The sequence below is a fragment of the Malaclemys terrapin genome, chromosome 1 (assembly GCF_027887155.1).
Source record: "Malaclemys terrapin pileata isolate rMalTer1 chromosome 1, rMalTer1.hap1, whole genome shotgun sequence".
Lineage (NCBI taxonomy): Eukaryota > Metazoa > Chordata > Testudines > Emydidae > Malaclemys > Malaclemys terrapin.
The window spans coordinates 130,591,646-130,605,702 of NC_071505.1; the positions used below are offsets into that span (position 1 = coordinate 130,591,646).

General features: G+C 43.3%; 1 protein-coding gene across 6 annotated transcripts in view; it reads left to right on the forward strand.

Annotated features, from left to right (window-relative positions):
- Positions 1-14,057, forward strand: part of FAR2 (fatty acyl-CoA reductase 2) — a 230,340-nt gene that overhangs the window by 181,665 nt on the left and 34,618 nt on the right. For all 6 annotated transcript variants that reach the window (XM_054038920.1, XM_054038930.1, XM_054038904.1 and 3 more), the window contains 2 exons: positions 1,627-1,745; positions 11,930-11,997. In XM_054038920.1, the coding sequence (XP_053894895.1) occupies positions 1,627-1,745; positions 11,930-11,997 (187 nt within the window). The remainder of the gene's footprint in view (positions 1-1,626; positions 1,746-11,929; positions 11,998-14,057) is intronic.

Genomic DNA, 14,057 nt, shown 5'->3' on the forward strand with positions numbered 1-14,057 from the left:
AACCCCTGAGAAGTGCATTACCAACTACATCAAACCCAGAGGAAGCTCTGACTTCCTCCTCCCTTCTTCACAACATTTGTAATTGGCACTCAACAAAGTTACATCTTAACTTGGAGTGTGTCTAGACCGCAATCACAGGGTGTGACTGCACCTTGAGTAGACACACCTGAGCTAGCTTTAATCTAGCTAGCTCAGGTTCCAGAACAGTGAAGCCACAGCAGTGCGACCTTCAGTGCAGGCTGTACAAAGCCACCTAGAACCCTGGGTAGCCAGTGCTGAAGCTCACACTGCCGTGCTTTCACTGTTTCAGGACACAAGCTAGTCAGATTAAACAGAGCTCACGTATGTAACCTTGAGCTGCATTACACTCCGTTGTTGCAGTGTAGACTTACCCTATAACTGTAAGCCCTGAGGGAAAGGACTACGCACGCTGATGGTACTTTAGGAACAAATCATAACATGGAAGGTAAACTTCAGAATGGATGTATAGCTAAATCCAAAAGATCAGGGTAAGATTTTCAAAAGCACTTAAGAGCCATTTCTAAAGTGCTTATTGACTTTCAAGAGACATAGGCTCCTAAGTGCCTATGTGACTTTTGAGAATGGAAGTTAGGTGCCTAAGTCATTTGAGCATGTTCAAAAATGTTACACTTAGGCACTTGGGAGCCTAAGTCTCATTGAAAATCAATAGGACTTAAGCTCCCATGTGATTTTTGAAAATGGAATTTAGGTTCCTAAATCATTTAAGTGCTTTTGAAAATTTTACCACAAAACATAAAAATGTCTTTCTTGCTGGATGTCCTTTTATCATCATGAGTTAAACAAGGCCACTGCCTTTTTATACACTTCTACTGACATTTGCTCATCACATTTCCAACTTCCTCTGACAACACTAAACAGTTTGATCCACACGAGAATATAAAGCACTAACCATCAGAAGAGTGAAGTTCTGGAACAGCCTTCCAAGGGGAGCTGTGGGGGCAAAAGACATATCTGGCTTCAAGACTAAGCTTGATAAGTTTATGGAGGGGATGGTATGATGGGATAGCCTAATTTTGGCAATTAATTGATCTTTGACTATTAGCGGTAAATATGCCCACTGGCCTGTGATGGGATAGGGTGGGATCTGAGTTACTACAGAGAATTCTTTCTTGGGTGTCTGGCTGGTGAGTCTTGCTCACATGCTCAGGGTTTAGCTGATGGCCATATTTGGGGTTGGGAAGGAATTTTCCTCCAGGACAGATTGGCAGAGGCCCTGGGGGTTTTTCGCCTTCCTCTGCTGCGTGGGGCACGGGTCACTTGCTGGAGAATTCTCTGCACTTTGAAGTCTTTAAACCATGATTTGAGGAACTCAGTAGCTCAGACATAGGTTAGGGGTTTATTACAGGAGTGGGTGGGTGAGATTCTGTGGCCTGCGTGGTGCAGGAGGTCAGACTAGACGATCATAGTGGTCCCTTCTGACCTTAAAGTCTATGAGTCTATGAGCGCTGGCTCTCCATAGAGGCAGACTGATCTTCTGTGTTCCACAGTGGGCTTGAAAAGTGACTAAGTGATGCTGCATCCTCTCTAGGTCAAGGAAATCTTGTCATGGCATATTGTCACTGACTCTTTCCCTCTGTCACACAGGCTGGTAAAGGGATTCTGCAAACTGTCAAAGTCAATAATGATGCAGTAGCAGATCTGATTCCAGTAGATGTCGTCATCAACCTCATCCTAGCGGCTGGGTGGTACACTGCAGTTCACAGGTAGGGATGAGCACTTGTTTCTCAGGTTGCTGGTAAGGTATTATGGTACAATATGGATTTTAATGGGACAGCAAATATCATCCAACTTAGACTTCATAAGACAGCAGCATTTGATTCCCAAGTTCAATATCTTGCTTCCTGGGTGTGGTAAAGGCTAAAGTGCTACAGAAGCCATGAAGACAGATCCTGGGATGTGGGAGAGCTTTTTATGCCACTCTGCAGGAATCCCTTTGGTCAGTAAGATGATTACTTAGCACTTATAAAGTACGGGACATATATATGAATACATAGAACTGTAAAAATATTAACTAATCAAAGTGGGAATGGTGTTGAAAAGGCTGTCTAGTCTTCTAGACCCTCTTTAACCAAAGGAAAATTGATGAAATACAGGTTTCAGAGGATGGCTGTGTGTAAACAGGAGGGTAAATAAATATGTCCATGGGGGTGAGGGGTGGCAAGTAGGGGAAAATGTTATAACCTGGCGAGGAGTGTTCTCTGGATTCTATATGGGCTAAATCCTTACTCTCAAAAACCTCCCATGGATTTTATTGAGTTTTGCCAGAGTAAATACATGGGTTTTCAGAATGTGTCCCATATGTTTAACTAGTGTTCTCCTGCCTAGTATATTAGGTTCATGAGGCAGAACTCACCTCCAGTTACACTCATTAATAACACTATCCTTATTAGCCAGCTTACAACTGGGCCCAAACTCCTACAGCCGAGACCGTCAGGGATATGACATGAGCAACCCTTAGAAAAAGCCAATATACACCCATATGCCACATCATCATCTCTCTGAAGCAGCTGTGTTGCACTGCAGAATATCAGCTTTCATTGTAAAACAGTAAGTCTCCATCTGTTATGGTTGCAGAGAAAACCTCTAAAATGTGAATTGAGTGTAAGGGCTTGTCTACATGGGGAAGTTAAGTTAGGGTGTGACTTTACTGGTATAACTATAGCACTTTAGAAGTCTCTGGGCTTGTATACGCTTAAAATGCTACAACAGAACAGCTGTGCCGTGGTAGTGCTTCACTGTAGACACTACGTATGAAGATGGGAGGGGTTCGCCTATCAGCGTAGGTAATCCACCTTCTTGAGAGGCAGTAGCTAGGTCGATGGAAGAATTCTACACGAGGACTTAAGTTGGCTTAATTATCCACTCAGGGCTGTGGATTTTTCCATACTTATGTCAACCTAGTATAGTCCAGGCCTCCATGTGGACATTCTTATTGCAATATAAGAGTGCCTTTTTCTGGTTTAGCTTATATCATTTTGGAAGCAGTATAAGATAAAGGGAAAAAGCCACTCGTATGCCTAATATGAAGAGTTGTTATACTTGTATAACACCTGTAGTTTAACTTTACGGATATGATTACCAATGTAACTAGAAAAATCTCCCATGTAAACAAGTCGTAACTGATTCAGAGAAGAGTCTGCAGAGAGCCTTAAACAACAGCTCTGAGGATTTTGAACGGTCCTACTCATCTCAGTGGGTTGTTCATCAGTGGGCCTTTGAATGAGCATTTAAACATCGATGCTTATGTAAAAAAGCAAAGGGAACTTGCAGATCTGCCAATTTACTGTAAGTGGTGTCTCATCATGGTGCCACAAGTGGGTGGCATTTGGGACATAGCACCACTTCTCCCCACCCACAATCAAGAAAGAGCCACGCCCCAGGATTATCGCAATGTCCAAGTGCATATTCAAGGGGGAGAGAAGCACAAGCTCAAGAAGCCTCGCGGAGCCAGGCGGCACACAGTCATATTTTGAACATCTGCCCAATCTACTGAGAGTTTTTGTAATTCACATAGCAAAGCCTCTTTTGTGGGCAGGGACTGGAAAATACCAGCAACACTTTGTCTTTAGTATGGCTTCTGGATATGAGGGCTGAGGATTTACTTTCTCTCACTTCATCTCTGCAGGTGGAGAGCTCTCCCTGTAGTCATTGGCCAGATGGGATCCTTACTCACAAGCTATGACCAATGCCTGTTCCTCTGAGCAGTGCAAGCACAAATGGCAGACCCAAGGTTCTCTCTTGAGCTAACTACAGTCCTGAACTTTTAAAATTCTACCTCTTTTTCATATTTCCTGCTCTACATGGTTACTGCCATTAAATAACACTGAGTTCTTTAAAAAGGCAGCCCTTGCCAGAAAAATGGAATCTTAAGACTACAGAACTGTAATCACAGGGTGGTTTTTCTCTTGAGGTATCAAGTTAAAGTCATTTAATTGGCCCTCTTCCCCAACCAGGGCATTGAATCAGCTATTCATACAGGTGTTTTCCAAATGGATCTTGGTGTTTCATAGATGGAATATATTGCTTTGAAAAAAATTGCATGATTTAAATAGGTTATTATGTTATAGGTTTGTGTGTGTGTGTGTGTGAGGGGGAGATGATATTAAACCTCAGTTCATTGCTTGGTAAAGGCACATGTATAAGCCACATTAAAGATTTAACATCTTTTCCTGTTTAACTTCTTGCTCTGACATTTAAATATTTGTGTAGTGGGAGCTATGGTGTAAGTTTCATGGATTATTATAGAGGCCTATGTAACTATGTGAAATCAATACAACACAAAAAGGAAAGAAAACATGAAAGCCAGTCTTATCCTCTATCCCGTGAGCCTAGGGTGAAGAAAACCCACAAACGAGCCAGAATATGGGGAGCCAGAAATGAGCCTTAAAGGCAGCTTAGACTTTGCAGTTTCGTTTTTTTCCTCATTCCCACCCAAAAGCAGCTGGCAAAGAAGAGGAGTGACCAGCACAAGTGAATGAGAGCACAACTGCTCCAATTCCAAAACACAAATGCCACTTCCCTCCACCAGGGAGAAGCACCCTCCATAGGCTGAGGAGTGCTGTCTGACCTGCAAAGCAGGAAGCAGAGAGAGCCCCAGAGACGGACTTCCTGGGTCTGTGAGCTTTGAAACCCCCACTCAGGAAATGCTCTCTCCCATTGCCCCTCCAGGAGAAAGAAGGGCCTGTCTTACCAGAGAAATCCTGAAAACCACAAGCTCACACCTTCCATCATTCCCAAACGGCCTAATACCTGCACCTAAAATAGTGGAGGTAAAAATGGCTCCTACTTGCAAACCCCCTTTCTGCTACTCTGGAGTGGAGTTTGAGCAGTGTTGCTCCTTCTCACAGCAACAGCATAATGCCCAGAGGTATCAAGAACCTTTGCCAATTGGTTCACACCCAGGTCTCTGCCAAAACCAGCCACAACTAACACCCAACACTCCTCCCCAGTCCAAGTTTTATCTGGAAGAAATGCAAACAGGAAGTGCAAACTAGGACCCAGAATGCAGATTGGTATAAATTTGCTGCCAATTGTATGCAGTCAGACAACAGTGATTTCATACAAACTTACAACAGGGGGAGACAAACATCAGGATATCATGTTCCTGCTGATGAATGTTAGGTGAATTGTCAGGAAGCCCTTTATACTCAAGAGGTCCTGACCTGCGTCACTGAAACCTCAGTATACCACAAACCTAGACCTTTACAAGGCAACCCTGGAGGGGTATCAGTCATCATATTCCAAATGTATGAGAAGCTACCTGGCCAAAAAAAAAAAAAAAAAACATTAGAGGATCCAGTCATTCTGCAAATCCAGAGACAAGTTATACATGTGCATTATGCTAATTTATAGACTGCAAAGAGCAAAGGATTCCTAGAGGGACTGCCTGAGTTGCTGTCTGATATGTTAATGAAGTCCCCAAGACTTATAATCCTGAGATCTTTCATATCCATGTTGACAACAACTCAGATACAATAGCCCCAAACCTTTTCTATATATTTTCTACCCTCTGTTTTTGACAAGTTATCTTTGGACCTGGACATGCGGTCAGTCATATTTGAGCTTGAGTTTAGACTTGGCATGGATACAGGGGGGCACAAGAAACTGTCCTTATCCTGGACTGACCACAGCTTCCACCAGGCTGTGATCAAAACTGACCTCATGTCCAGGCAAGAAGGAACAATAACAATTGGCCTCAGGCTCGGGAACTGAGTTAATTTCCACAACACTATTGTAGGTAATGCCTCACCACCAAAAAAGATCGCAGAATAGAAAATCTAACCAGTCACTATGACAACTCATTAGTCACCTCTGTCACCAAAGTACCCTTCTCCTCTACAGATCTCCTTTGTTTCTTTGATGTGCTGAAACGAAAGCATCAGGTGGAAGGAAGCTGAGCTCTTATGTGTGTGGCATAAAACTTGGGCAGATGCAGACAGACTCCAGTACAAGGAATTCCTGTGAATCTATGCAGTACTTATGGAGAAAAACAAAAAAATCCTACCTTTCCAACTGTTGAATCGTACTCTACTGAACTATTCTGGACCATGAATTGTCTTGTTAATGGGGAATGCTCTCTCTCAGGTACAGAACTCACCATCTCCTGGTGCAAAGAATTATCACTCTACTTCTCATAAAATATCACCAACAACAGATGTGCTGCTGAAACACCATGTACTGTACATTGGCCTTTTCCACCATAACACAATACCACCCTCTTCTGAAGCTAGCCCAGCACACAACAGGAAGTTCTAGAAATACAGGAGAAAAACTGAGCCACTACCTATGGCTTTGATCTAAATTCTCATTGACTAGTCAAAAAGTATCAAGAGCATCTGGGACTCCTCCTAACTGAGATATCTATATCTTCATCAAGGAGGAAAATCCTGCCACCCCCTTACAGCATGTCATAATCTGGCAAATACTTAAGAGACCATCCCTTGTGTAGACATGCGGACTCACCCCAGCGGTGCCTCCTGCTGGTCGTCTCGGGAATTAGCTCTTCCAGCCTCTGGAGCGCCCTCTGCAGGCCGGTGTCCCGCCTGCCGCTTGGCCCCCGTGTCCCTCCCGGACCCGGTGCCCCGTTGTCTGCGGTGCTGCCCCGTGGCAGTAACCCCTCACAGTTCTGGGTCTCCCCCTCCCAGGGGAACCCCCACCCACTATCCCTACTTCACCTCTGTGTTAGGCTACTGCCCAGTCTCTGTCTAGCCCCCGTTCACTGGGGCAGACTGCAGTATAAGCCACTCGTCACAGGCAAAGGGGTTTGGCCCTGCTGCCTCTGCCTACCCATGGGCTGCCCCCTGCAATCCAGTACCTAATAGGCCTTGCCAGGCCTGCAGCCTGAAGCTTTCCTAGGCCGGAGCTCCCCGGCTCCCTTGCCCTTTCCTCAGCCCTGCTCCACCTTAGGACCCAGGTACGCTCCCTAGCAGCCAGGCCCTTCTTCCTCTAAAGGCAGAGAGAGAGTTATCCTGGGCCTCTGGCTCACAGCCTTTTATAGGGACCAGCTGGGCCTGATTGGGGCATAGCCCAGCTGTGGCTACTTCCCCAATCAGCCTGGCTTTTCCCTGCCACAGCCCTCTCCCTGGCTTTTTAAAGCCCTTCAGGGCAGGAGCGGGGTAACCACCCTGCTACACCTTGACATAATCAACCTCTGTAATTACCACCCAGTATCTAACCTAATTGAGAAGCTCTCCAGGTGTCTCCTTCAACTGTTCCTAGGTGCTAAGAATATCTTTGACCCCTCCCAATCATGCTTCAAGCCAAGATATGGAACAGAGAGAGTGCTATTAGCACTGATGGATGAACATCCTTTAGCCACGGACAAGGGCCCTTCATCTACTGACCCATGATACCGTCTATCTGATGTCCTGCTTCAGACATGCAGCAGAGATTAGTAGGATCATGCCATGATGACTTCGGTCATTCCTCTCAGATCGCAACCAGAAAGGCATGACTGATTTCTGCTCCTTCAGCTGCAGAGCTCACACCATTGGAGTTCCTCAAAGATCTATTCTCTCGGCCATTCTGTTCAACATTGATATGAAATCACAAGGGAGACTGTGATCAGCATAAACTCCAATGCCAACAATGAGCGGATAACACACAACCCTACATTACCTTCTCATCAGCCTTAAACAACACCATTTCTCAGCTATCCAAGGCCTTGGTTGCAATCAGCAATTAAATGAAGAAAAACCTTCTGAAGCTGATTCTTGGGAAGGGAGAAGGAAGCACTTTCAAGAACTCCTCACCTCTATAACAACACCCTTCAATGAAGGCATCTGTCCTCAGATTAAGTCACTGCTGCTTCAGTATTCACCTGATCTCCTCACTGCTTCTGGATGCCAGCCATGGCAGTGAAAAAAATCTTTTCCCATCTTCTCCTGGCAAGAAAACTATGCCTCCTCTTGTCAGATTTGGAGTTAACTGTGGTGATTCCTGCATTTGTGACCATTAGGCCTTATTCCTGTAATTCTCTGTATCTGAATATGAAACCAAAGAACTTAAAATGCTGGTTCAGATCACAGTGGCCCATGTGCCCAGCAATGCATGGATGCTGAGAGCCCATCACTCCACTTTTCTGACTGGTTCCCTGTTGAATACTTGGTGAAATGTAAGATTTCAGTCCTCCTCTTCAGAGCCCTCTGTGGAATTTGCCCATGTTACATGAGGGACCACTTCATCCCTGTGTGACTTGAATGCCCTATGACAACCATATTCCACTGGAACAAGAGAATTGTCAACCTCAAGTGTGAAACTCATGAATACAGAAGGTAGCGTGTTCTCAGAGACTGGCTTATGAATGTGGAACTCACTCCCCAGGCAGATCAGGATGACCATGAACTTCAGTATCTTCAAAGCACAATGCAGAACCCCTTTTTTGATCTAGCCTTCCCACAGTGACACCACAACCAAATATTAAAAACAATTAGGTAATGCTTTGCAAGGAACAAAGAGAAGGAGATTTATTTTATATGTACATTTCATAATTTTGGGAGGAGATTAGATGCCACAGTGATGGGCATTATGTAAAAACCTAGATAGTGCACAGCAAGTTGTAGGATAAAGATAAACGGCTTACTTGATGTGCTTTTTATTTTACAAAATAAGGAACACACTTTAAAAACTCAATGTAAGTATAGAAAGTATTTAAACAGTGACTGACACCAGCTGGACAGTGTGGGGAAATGGACAGGTTTCACCTCTAACCTGTCAAAATGGGTAAGAGTTTTTTTTTTTTTTTTAAAGCACCTGAGTTCGGGTCCTACATCACTTATCTCGACATTTTTGAAAACTTTACCCAGTATGTTCACAATGGTGATTGAAATGAGTAATCCCAGGCATGGAGCAAGTTGGTGTTTATTCTAAGCAGAAGTGTAGCACTAGATGAGGTCTTCAAAGCAGTAGGAAGGTGCAGAGATGCACTGCCCACAGGGAGCATTTAGTATGTTGCCATTTATCTTACAGATGAGAAAACTGAAGCACAGAAAAGTTAAGTGCTATATCCCCACAGCTACACAGCTGGCCTGATCCTCATTAACACTAAAGCCCTGTTACACCACTTGGACAGTGTCAGAGGCCTTCAAGCAAGCATAAATTACATTTACACCCACTTTAAGGCCTCTGACCGATGCCAGCATGATGTCAAAAGGGCCTTAATGTAACTGGGAATCAGGCCCGAAGACTGTGTAGCAGAGCTGGACTATAACTCAGGTCGGTTCCCTTGCTTACCCATGCTCACTACCCCTAAGGAAAGGGTTAATCCAGCTGTCCTTGTGTTTGCTACCTGGCAAAAAGGAGTTGGAAGGAAGCCTCATTGCTCCCTCTTCATCTCCTTGTGCACCTGTGCCTAGCCAGCCATGAGCAGGCTCATGGTAAATACAATATGCGATAGCATAGTCTTCGCCAATGTAATTTCTACACAATAACACTGCTAAATGCAATAATCTACTGCTGACAGTGTGAGTTAGGATGCAGTTTATTAAACAATTCCCTACTCTCTAATTTAACTATGGTTTTTCTGTGGTTCCCTTGTTTAACACCTGTGGGACTCAAAAGCAATTACAGATTATCATTACAAACTTCACTTGGCTGGCAAAACCACTCTGTGTTGAAATGAGATATTTTGTGGCATGTAAATCTAAAGGGAGATCTGAGCATTTCTAACATACATTTCTGTTATCTTCCCAGTGGCCTCTGGGGCATTTCATGCCTTTGTTTATTAGTGGTGCTGCTGTATGGCTTAATAAAAAAATCAATGATCAAGAAGGTTACTATCATTTCTGATCAGGTGACATTCTACAGGAAAAACTTATTCTAAAATACATCAGAGAAATGTGGACTTTATCACAGAACTTGCAACCACATTCCAGGATTTGATTCTCTCTCCCCCATCTGGGTAAATGAAACATGAAAGATCAACAGACACACGTTATTTTGGGGAAACTGGGGAAAATGCAAGAATTCATAGATTCTAGGACTGGAAGGGACCTCGAGAGGTCATCGAGTCCAGTCCCCTGCCCGCATGGTAGGACCAAATACTGTCTAGACCCACATCACCACTGATTTTTGGATCTAGCAAAAGTGGTATCTTTCAAATAAATGATTTATAAAGCACATAGTGTCTCCCTGACTTTGACTTGGACAAATGAGCTACGATACATCAAGAGAAACTTTGCAGTAAATACAAAAAAACTGCTTTTATTAATCATTTCCTTTATTGTTTTCATAGTTTGTTTAATAACTGATGTATAGATAATTTATCTCAAGCCAAATCTGTTATTTATTGATTGCATACACTACCTAGATGCACTGGCTAGATTTGATTAATCTTCATTTTTTAAATTGTATTTTGCATTTATATATAGGATGAACCTTGTTTAGAGTCCTTGTTTATGAGCTGTTGACTTTCATGCTTCATTATAAGTCTTTGTGTAGCTTTATGTATTCTTACCTAATGGCTTTCACATGTATGTTAAATTAAGATTTGTTATTTATTGGTTATACATGCACTTATTGTAGCCCCTGCAGTCAGGTTTCCTGGGCCCCAGTGCACAATGCATCCTTAGGGCTTAAGCCCTTCCTGCCCACGCTGTGTGTGGGGGGACAGGAGGCGGCTGGGTTATGTCGGTGGCCAGCAGCAGCCTGGAGGTGTTAGCGGTCTTTCAACACTGTGTGGACAGGAAGGTGGACAGGAAGGGACAAGCTGCTTCCAGCCACAGGGGTGGGGAGAAAAGAAGAGATGAGCGCTCAAATATACAGGCCAAGTCATCCCTTTCCCCTCCTCCACTTCCCCTGTGATTGGTAGCAGCTCCTGTCCCTTCCCTCCCACACAGTGCCAAAGGTTGCTGCTGGCCACATTTTGGTGTGAACCCTGGCAATAATCTGGGTAGGGGGAGCATGTGACTTTGCATCCCACCCCCCACCCCCCATGTGCTGCCTGTGGAAGACATGGCACCAGAACCGGGAGAGGCAGATCCATCCCAGGGGCCCAGCCAGGCATGGAGGGTGAAGTGTGCCGAGCATGGAGGGTCAGGTCGGTCGGTCACCCCCTTGTGTGACAGAGGCATACGGGAGTGTGTATGTGTCACCTCTCCCCGTGTGTGGGGGAGGGTAGGGGTGTGTATGTCACCCCTCCCTGTGTGAACCCTAAAGCCTTTAAGATAAGAAGGTAAATAAAAATAATCCAACTATGCAGTATTTCTTTTTAATGGGGGCTCAGTCAACTTGATATTAATTTGAACATTTGCACTGCATAGTTCTAATTGATTGCTGTTGAACTCGCTTGAATAGGAGTAATTTTACCAGGTGTCCCATATTCAGCAAAGGGAAATATGGTCACCCTACAGATTGGCATCTATTGGGATTTTCAAAAGCACTTAAGTAAGATAGGCACCTACTCCCTTTGAAATCAATAAGAGGCCTTAGTGTGCTTGGCTAACATTTGCCCTCATCTCACTACTGTGCTGTTTAGTTGTCATGCTCAACCACAGATGTAGCTGCATTTCATTAGTGCTGTATGTTGTGTATAGATTTAAAGCATTTGGGGATGAAAGACCCTATGCACAAGTAAGATATTTTTTATTTTTAGAATGTATTTTGTTTGATTATTTATTATCTAGTTAGCTTGGATTAAACTATATAGAGATAAAGTCTGCTCTCATTTACACCCAATTATCTCCACTGAACACCGTGAAATTACAAAGCTGTCCCATAAACTCAAATAGTACAATGAGACGTAGTTGCCATGTTTTAGTTAAAGTATTTCTTGCTCCCATTCTCTTGTCCATGATTTTAAGCCCCACCACCAGATAACTGGATATTTTTTTTTCTGTTTTCTTTCCACATTTTAAAATTTCTTTCATTTTTCACCTCATGTATTTTCCAGACCAAAAACAATGATGGTGTACAACTGTACAACAGGTGGAATCAACCCTTTCTGCTGGGGAGAGATAGGTAAGTTCTAACTAAAGCAAGAAAACAAACCATCAGTGGCGTTCCTGGGTGCCAGACATGGAAACAATGGTCCTGGTTTTAGCTGACAGACTCAATACCAGCAGCCTGACCCTGTAAGCGCTCAACACGTGGAACTCCCTTTACGGTGAACAGGGTGTGTTGCGTGCAGCGGTTTCACAGATCAGACTTAACCCCCAGTTCAGAAAAGCACTGAAGCATCTGCTTCATTTTAAACGTGTGAATAATCTCATTCCTGCTCATCAGAGTGTTTAAGCGCATGCTTAATTTTAAGTGTTTGAGTAAGCCCGTCCCTGTTCATCAAAGCACATGCTTAAATGCTTTGCTGAACTTTTAATTAAAGTTGTGAAGGAAGGAGTAGGAGGTCATGACTTCAAGTTCCATTGGAAGATGCTATAAGTATCCAGACCCAAATTTCCCCTTTTTTTGCTTTGTGTTTAAATCCAAATTAGAAAACCCTTGACATGAATGATGTAATTTCCAAAGGCCGCTCTAATTCTCAGAATAGAAAAAGTATATAAAGAGAAAATAAAATAGCCTTTTCTTCATGTTTCTGTGGTGCACCTTAAGGGTACAGTCTTGAAATAGAAATGTCCTTGATTTACTTGAAAAGATGACCCTGGAAAGAACAGACTTAATTTAAGAGAGTTTGCTTTACATTGCAAAAAGCTGGTCAATGGAAATATTCAAGCCGTTTTCATGGCTTTTTTTTTTTTTTTGGTTGTTGTTTTAACTTTTGAGTGAAATGTTTTAAATCCAGCATGATGCTGAGTCGGAGGTGATGGAAATGTAAGTATAAATCCTGAGGTCATTACTCAGAAAAAATGCCACAGAAACCCAATAGCAGAATTTGGCCCACTCTGTAGAGGTATCTTCAGCTACAGTATTGCAAATCAGCATAATCAGTCAGTTTACGGCAGCAGAAACATATTGGGCCTGATTCTCCACTGCCTTGCACAAACTGTCTTCGTACCGCTAGTCGAGGTCAAAGCCTTCATAACACTCCCATTTGTCGCCTTTTCTGTTTTATTTTCAGCATGTAATTTTATTGATGAAAATACTGATAAATAAATGGATTGTACCTAATCTTTTCCTATTACAGTGCTCATTAGTCTAACTAGGAACTTGGATTCATCAGACTGTGTAACAGAAGCTTGCATTTCTGATGGTTCAGCTCCATCAACTTGCATCCAGATGCACAAGGCAAGCTTGTGCAGGAGCAGTTCAGCTTTGTAAATGGACTGAGGGCAAAATTCTCTCTGATCCGCAGTGCAGATCTGTAGAGCAAACTGGTAGCACTTCCCATTATTATACCCTGTTTTCTGGTGCTTATAACTTTACCAAAATTTAATTGTTTGAGCTGAAATTTCCCTTGTCAAATGTGTGCCTCAGACTGAATTGTTCTGGAAAATTACAGTCAAAATGGTCCAGCCATTTCCGAGAACAAAGGTAGGGAAAATACATTGTTTTGCCTATGTTAAAAAAAAAAAATACAAGCAAACTTTTTCTTTGAGCTCTTCTAGCATGCCCATGCTTTGGAGTAGGTAATTGATATTTGGAAGAGGAGTGGACTTTGTGCCATGGATGTCTCTTATGCCATCCCTATAAAAATTGACCCATAATTGGCTAAAAATAGCCATTGAAAAATCACAGCTTACACATGCTCATTAGAGACCTCTTAGGGCTTAACTGCTAAAATCTCTGGTGGCTCCATCTTTATTGAGCATGCTCAAGCCTCTCATAGCTTCTCGTGCTGACCAGACTGCACTTGCACCACCCCACAGAGTGACTGAGCATGCTTCCTCCAAGCCTGAGTTATGACTTTCAGAAGGACTTTCCCTGTAATGGCTGCTCCAAGTTGGAGTGGGGATCATGCTTGAACAGAAATCCTGAAAGTCAGAATCATTATCCCAATTTTACAGATAGGTAAACTGAGGCACAGAGAGTGGCGTGACATGCCTAAAGTCACCTAGAAGGCCAATGGAAGACATAAGAGCTTCTAAGTGTTGATTGGTTCTTTTCCCTGCTACCCAGAATGCTCA